The sequence below is a fragment of the Acipenser ruthenus genome, chromosome 46, assembly GCF_902713425.1.
Source record: "Acipenser ruthenus chromosome 46, fAciRut3.2 maternal haplotype, whole genome shotgun sequence".
NCBI classification, from domain to species: Eukaryota; Metazoa; Chordata; class Actinopteri; order Acipenseriformes; family Acipenseridae; genus Acipenser; species Acipenser ruthenus.
The window spans coordinates 4,206,526-4,214,358 of record NC_081234.1 but is presented as its reverse complement, the minus strand read 5'-3'; the positions used below and the strand labels follow the sequence as shown (position 1 = coordinate 4,214,358).

General features: G+C 42.0%; 1 protein-coding gene across 3 annotated transcripts in view; it reads right to left on the bottom strand.

Annotated features, from left to right (window-relative positions):
* Positions 1 to 1,270: 1,270 nt before the first annotated feature.
* The window catches only part of LOC117397838 (inactive carboxypeptidase-like protein X2), a 69,355-nt gene continuing 62,792 nt past the window's right edge, over positions 1,271 to 7,833 (bottom strand). For all 3 annotated transcript variants that reach the window (XM_059013509.1, XM_059013511.1, XM_059013510.1), the window contains exons 20-21: positions 2,918 to 3,017; positions 1,271 to 2,498 (exon numbers count right to left, since the gene is read on the bottom strand). In XM_059013509.1, the coding sequence (XP_058869492.1) occupies positions 1,867 to 2,498; positions 2,918 to 3,017 (732 nt within the window). In that variant the 3' untranslated portion in view covers positions 1,271 to 1,866. The remainder of the gene's footprint in view (positions 2,499 to 2,917; positions 3,018 to 7,833) is intronic.

Here is a 7,833-nt window from a genome sequence, read left to right as displayed (position 1 = left end):
TGCAGCCACCATAAGCTGAACCCTTGCAGCTTATCCAAGAAGCTTTTCTTAAATGAAATTTGGACTGGAATACACCATCTGCTGGTAGAGATATAGATAGCGGTCGGTATTGTTGTCATTCCACCCCCCATACCCCAGAAACCATACTCCAATGACCCTGCAGATCTATTTATGCCAGTCCCTGCATCATGAACTGGCATCCTTGGGAAGCAAGTACATTATTCCAGTTTATTGGCAAAACATCAGACTCTTGTGTTTAACAATCACTATTTTAAGAAGCATTTTGTGCTTCGACTGGACTTGAACTTGCATCGTCAGGCCTTGGACTCGAAATTGTGACTTGATAACTGCTGTGGGGTCGCGAAAGACAGACTCAGATACATTTTGAAAGAAAAGCTATATACCCTTCCCATGCCCCTCCCTGATGTACTGTATCTGTGTTTGTTTTACTGAAGACACTTGTAAATAAACTAGGATCTTGTGATTTTCTTATAAGAAAGACTCTTCTTTATTCCAGTGTTTATTCTTTATTAAGGTTGTCAATCTCAATTTTTTTTAAATAGATTAGTAGACTACCTGATGTTATGTCTGTGAAACATATATGTTTTTAAACCTACAAACGGATGTTTATCATACATATGTTCAGTGCTCGATTTTAGTATTTATAGTCTTAGGTCGACATGTGGGGCATGTTGTCCGTATCCTCCTTTGTAAAAACTTGTGAAAAGTAATCATTTAATATATTTGCTATTTTTTTCTCTTCATCTATGAGGTTGCTAGTTGTATCTCTTAGACGTTTTACTTCCGCCTTGAATGTTCTTTTGCTGTTATAATATTGGAAAAACGTTTTGGAATTGGTTTTGGCCTCTTTGGCAATGTTCATTTCTCTCTCTTGGCCTTTCTAATTCCTTTTTGACTTGCGCTTGCAGTTTCAAGTACTCTTTCTGTGTACTTTGTTCTTGGTCCTTTTTAAACGCTCTGTAAAGAGCCTTTTTTCTCTGAATATTTTTTTAAATGGTTCTATTAAACCATTTTGGCCATTTGGTTTTAGATTATGTATTTGTTTGCGTCTCTAGTACTACATTTTTGACATTTTACTACATTCTCTGGATGTTTTTTCGATTTTACTCCAATCTACTTCTGTTAGTCTCCGTTTCATTCCTTGATAGTTTGCCTTTTTAAAATTGTAAAGCTTACTCGTTACTTTTTAATCTTGAGACAATTCAGGTTGAAAATAAATGAAAATATATTCAATGAAAGAGAAAATTGCTCTAATAAAGAATTCCATTTATTAAGTAATGTTATTTTTGAAAATTGTGGCCCAAGGTCTCTCCTTACGGGGAGCCACTCAGGGCGGTCAGAGGCTATTCAAGGCTGGTGAGGGAAGCCATTGACCTGCAAAAGGGAGATACAGCTGCAGAGGTTGATGAGAAAGAAACTTAAGACACTCTTGTAAAAAGATAAACCATGTATTTTGTTACAGTCAAATAACAATTATCCAAACTATCTGGAACCAGGATTACTGTAATACAGTATTGTTAAACAAGATCAGAGAAACAATAGCATTTATATGTTTAGATATCTGTCTATTTTCTGTTTGTGTATACGACAGAAGGATTCCAACCACTGCACTGTACGCCCCGCCCCCCCAATCCAGAGATACTGTAAAGCATGCTTAAGGAATGGTTCAGCACATCATGTAACAAAGCAACCAGCAGACACGGTTCAGCACATCATGTAACAAGCAACCAGCAGACATGGTTCAGCACATCATGTAACAAGCAACCAGCAGACACCTGTAAATCAGGACCCTAATATTTATATGCCCATCTCTAAAGTGGCCCGGACAGTTATTAAAAAAAGTTGTTAATAATCGTCCTCCTTGTACCCGAAAGGATAATTCTGCTCTGTGGGTTCAGGATAATCCTCTTGTTTATATTTGAAATGGTAATTCTGCTCAGTGGGATCAGGATAATCCTCTTGTTTATATTCGAAATGGTAATTCTGCTCAGTGGGTTCCGGATAATCATCCTCTTTATAAGCGAAAGGGTAGTCCGGCTCCGTGGTTGTTTCGATGAAGGGCAGAGTGGTGGGAGGGAGTGTGGTGGTTGTGGGTGGCAGGGTGGTGGGAGGGAGGGTGGTGGTGGTGGTGGCATTGGCTAGCAGTTTTTGCTGGCGTAGCCGTCGCAATCTCATCATGCGCAGACGCTGCAAACGCATCCTACGGGCTCTGGGACCCAGCCTTATCACTCCATTGCCTTTCCCTTTCCCGTTCCTGATGCTGTTCCCATTCAACAGTCGGATCGGTCTCCCGCTGTTCAGCGCCATGATCTCATGGATACGTTTCCAGTTCGATTTGGCCAGGACGAAGTTGCAGGGGCTGGCACCGATCTCATAGCCCACCACACACACCTTGGTGCTGGAGGAGAAGGTCTCGGCTCGCACAGTCACCCGGTACTCACCCGGGTTCAGCAAACGCCAGTAGTCTCCGTTGGTGGCTGAGAACGAGAGTGGCACAGATTATTTAAATCTTCAAATAGCCCTTCATTCATTTTAATACCATTTATCCACAATTTAAAACACAAAAGGTTCAGATTCAATGAAAAAGCAATGTTGCTTTTGGAGCAGCGTTATGGCGCTATTAACGATGTTCACACAAAAGTTAAACCGTTGCCACATTTTGCTACCTACCTGAAAAAGGAACAATTAGTTACAAGAGACTGAACAATGTAATCCGATTACACAAACTGGTTACATGTAATGTGTTACTCCCCAACCCGGCCCCAAGTCAAGGAGAGAAATGCTTGGCTAATCATTAATATAACTGAAAGACGTTTGTATTTGGACTCTGGAGGGTTGAAAGGCTGTTGTCGTGGTGCAGCAGTGGGGTCTGGGTTAATGGAGTGCAGGTCCTTGCCTGTTTTAACATCATGGTTGACTCCATCCACAGAGACGGTGGCGTTAGCAATTGCGTTGCCTTCCCGGTCAGTCACCACCCCCTTGATCCCACGATGGACCTGCAAGAGAGCAGCAAGCGGGGTTTCAGTGCCTGAACAGCTAAAACCTCACATGGCATTCAGCCCTAAAGCCGTACAAAACACTATATATTAATATTATTATTAGAGGCTTACAAGAGTAGAAAATCCAGAACTGGGTACCTGCCGTGAAAAATACCCGGAAAAAAAAACATGTTTATGTTTTAAGTGCACGATACATATTTAAGTACTACATAGTACACATAGTAGTCCCTTCAGATCTGTAGACTTGTGTAACATTTTTCAGTCTTGGAAACATCGAAATAGTAATAATAATAAAAAAAATCTCAGTTTGAATACAGTTATTAATCTTAAATGCAGATCATGCTGCAGGATTCTTTGCAACATCTATTGTCCATATTCCGCTGTTGTTGTTAACATGGCCTCCAAGCACAGCATTTTGTGGAATTTATTTACCAAAGCAGGAGAAAACGGAATTTGCAAACTCTGCCAAGGAAATATTCTATTCAAAAGAGGAAGCACTAACACACTTAATGTTTTTTATTTAACCCAAAACAAAATAGGTAAACATTTCGTAAGTGTGTGAGTAATGTTTTTCTCATACTGATTTAATTTTGTACTTTGCACCTTATGCATTTTGGAGTGTGTGTGCTTTTTCTTATATAATCTACTACAAAATGTTTACGATTTTCATTCTGTTTTCTGGGATGCACCAATACTTTATTTGTTTATTTATTTTCTTTATAAATAAAGGCTATTTATTTGATCTTTATGGGTAAGAAACTATATCTGTGCAATAACTGTAGATAAAGCATTCCGTACTGGAAGACACATGGTTATTATTATTAATGGATCACAGAGTTTTCAGTGACATAAACCCAACAGGATGTTATGTTGTTTTCTTTCCGATTTAGTTGTTGGGAAGACTAGTCGCCGCAGTTATTAATATTTATTGAGGTGTACACCGCTGTGTTATTGTTTTCTGTAAAACATTGATATCCTGACAGTTAAGAAAAGGCTTAATGCAAAGCTTGTTTTAACGTTGTCTTTATTATGCTGGGCAGAGACCCGCGCTTACAACTGCATTGTCATATTTTCTACATTTTCTTTAAATTCTCAAATTAATAATCGATACCCGGGTAGTAAAAAGAGACCTGGGTCGGGTAATTTAAAACCGGAGAGACTACGAACAGCTAAGTAACACGTTACTTACATCTGCATATTTTTGCTTGTGTAATTACACTAGTTAAGGTGAATTGTTATGTGATTTTAGTAATTGCTATTTACACGTATTGTGCACTCCGCCTGTTGTTTTGCAGTCATGCAGCGGCCTAGTTCCCCACGTGAAGCCGGCAGCTCCAGTCGCCCCTTCCTTGGGATCAAACAACCTTAAATAGGCTGCATCGTGCTCTCTCTCAGGCTGCTAACTTCGATTTGAAGTTTAAAATTAAGTTTAATTTTTTATTACGAAAGTCATACAGTTTGAACTGTAATCATGGTATTACTGTTTTGTGTGAGAGTTTGTTTCTTTTTTCTGTTTTTTTTTTTTTTTCAGAAACACGAACGCAACTGCTGGACTCGGCAGGCTTGCGTTGCCCAGTGTGCACTTCAGGTTACATTTTAAAAAGAACTACGATTAATCTCTCCACAGCATCTTTGTGCCACACTATTCTGCTTGCAGAAACATTGAGAAGGTTGTTAGGGCACAGACAGCAGGCTTCCCTCAGTATTAGGACTATGTCGGTTTGCCTGAAGCTATATAGGTGTTGATGTTGATTAGCCAGGAGCGCTATAGGTGGGTATCCCTATAGACTGCTTCCGTGGTAACTGTAGGTCCAGACTTGCTCCCGTTCCCACTGGTACACTGTACAACGAACAAGGTTACCATTCCAATTCACTAGCAGTTGCTGAGTTCAGCTCTATTTCGGGTCTGACTGCTCGTAGTCCCTCCCGCAGTGTTTGATTGCCTCCTTTGTCTCCGCTTGCAGTACCATTGCAAAGGCTGTCAAGGCTCTGACAGCAGGCTTCCCTCAGTATTAGGACTGTGTCAGTTTGCCTGAAGCTAATAGGCGGGCACCCCTATATATTGCTTCTACGGGAACTGTGGGTGACAGATCTACCCCGTTCCTGACCCGGTACATGTACCGAACAGCGAGCGAGGTTACCACACCGGTACTGTACCGTGGGCACCATACCATGTGTACCATACCGTACTGTACTAGGGCACCGTACAGGGGTTCACCCTGGTTCAAGTCACCATGATAAGGTACTGTATTGTACCAAACTGGAACTAAGGCTCCAAACCACTACTAAACCAACACAGGCCCGTCCCGGTTCTACACGGTTCAACCTTGGTGCATCACCGTTCAATCTCGGTTAAAAAAGCAGCCTTAAACAGTGGTACCATCCCTGGTCCAGTAACGGCGGACTTGGTCTTAATCTTGGCTCGCCCTGTTTCAATCATAAGCGGCGTTGCTGCTTGCGCTGTCTGAGACAGCTTATTCTGTGGTTACAAGTACTGTATACTGTACCTGTTACAGTAAGTACAATATAGTAGCTGCAGCTGCTTGCTGTGCCAGCCTTTTACTCCTGTGACCTGTGCAAGACCGGTCTCCCAATGGAAGACAAGGAAGGTGCGCTGCCTGTTTGGGTCCAGAGCATGTGAACGAGGCATTCACAGACTATAGCTCCTGTGAGTTGAGAAATAGGCTTCACCTGGAGGTGTTGAACCTTATTTGGCAGTGGTGCAGGAGAGCAGAGATAGACCTCTTTGCCTTGCAGGAATCTACCCATTATCCCCTCTGGTTCTCCATAACAGGAGCCGGGGACCCGCTGGCGATAGAGGCCTTGGCGTACCAGTGGCCGAGGCAGCTGCTATATGCTTTCCAACAGCTCGCCATGATCCTGCTGTGTTTGGAGAAAATCAGTCAGGACCGGGCCAGGGTGCTATTAGTAAGAATCATAAGAACATAAGAAAGTTTACAAACTAGTGGAGGCTATTCGGCCCATCTTGCTCATGTGGTTGTTAGTAGCTTATTGATCCCAGCATCACATCAAGCAGCTTCTTGAAGGATCCCAGGGTGTCAGCTTCAACAACATTACTGGGAAGTTGGTTCCAGACTCCCACAATTATCTGTGTAAAAAAGTGCCTGCCTCTCCATTTGTGACCCCTGGTCCGTGTTTCTTTTTTCAGGTCGAAAAAGTCCCTTGGGTCGACATTGTCTATACCTTTTAGAATTTTAAATGCTTGAATCAGATCGCTGCGTAGTCTCCTTTGTTCAAGACTGAATAGATTAAATTATTTTAGCCTGTCTGCATATGACATGCCTTTTAAACCCGGGATAATTCTGGTTGCTCTTCTTTGCACTCTTTCTAGAGCAGCAATATTCTTTTTGTAGCGAGGTGACCAGAACTGAACACAATATTCTAGATGAGGTCTTACTAATGCATTGTAAAGTTTTAACATGACTTAAATTCAACACTTTTCACTATATATCCGAGCATTTTGTTGGCCATTTTTTATAGCTTCCCCACTAGATGAAGACATTTCTGAGTCAACATAAACTCCTAGATCTTTTTCATAGACTCCTTCTTCAATTTCAGTATCTCCCATATAGTATTTGTAATGTACATTTGTATTGCTTGTGTGCATGAATCCTCCAATTGAGCCCTTGCATTCAGCTGAGCTGACATTTTTATCGCTTAACGCGTCTGTCTTGCTTGCAATCACGTCCGCTAGCGGGTTGGTGAGATGCAAGCATTTCTGATTGCGAAAGCCTGCTTAATTTTTGCAGAAGCCAGGACTAAGGTTACGCTTCGTACCAATCCTGCTTTTTTTGCCGAAGACATTTTGTGCAAGGCACTGTGGAATCGGAGGACTTCCATCCACCTCCTTTCCAGTCTGACAGGGAGCGAACAGCTCCATATGCTCTGCCCTGTGCGGGCACTAGCGTATTATGTGGAAAGAACACAGTTGGAGGCAGTCTGAACAATGTTTTGTCTGTTATGGGTCCCATGGTAAAGCCCTGTCTTAGCAGAAGAATCTAAATGGATCACAGACACAGTCAAGACTGCCTATGAGCGAGCCAACTTTCCTCCTCCAGAAAAGCTCACTGCCCATTCCACCAGGGGCATGGCAACTTCATGGGCTTTGTTCCAGGGTGCATCTGTCAAGGACATTTGCAGTGCAGCGGTGTGGGCTACTCCCCATACTTTTACAAGATTCTATCAACAGAATGTTGTGGATCCTCAAAACCCTGGCTTTGGAATGAGAGTGTTAAGGGTGGCTTCAGGGTCGACCCTTACAGCATAAACATAGAGGTGAGTTCTCCCTCAATTTTCTAGCCCTAGTTCTGGGGTTTCTGTATGGTAACATGCAAGGTAGCCTTGGCTTAGCCTTGTGGCATTCTAGTTGGTCTGCAATATTGCCTTGCGACAGCTATGCATTAATGGTTACATTTCGTACTTGATAGGGAACGTTAGGTTAGGTCAGTCCCTGACCACCTTTCGGCGCCTCCTGAAGACACACCTGTTCAGACGGCATCTGTAAACCTCACAACTCTCAACTATACTGGACTATATGACACCTAACTGTAGCAGTACTGGCATCATCTTGTATTTGCACTTAACTGCTCCACACATTGCTGTATTCTACTACTGCTCTCAATCATAATTATACTTTCTGTATCTTGTACTTGATATTAACCATATTGACATTTTTTTTTGTAATTGTTCTTAATTAAAATCATTCTTATCCACTTATTGTACTTGCTGTTAATGGAATTTACTCTCAACCAGGCTTGCTACTTTCCGATATTAATCAGTAAAGCTCGTTAAA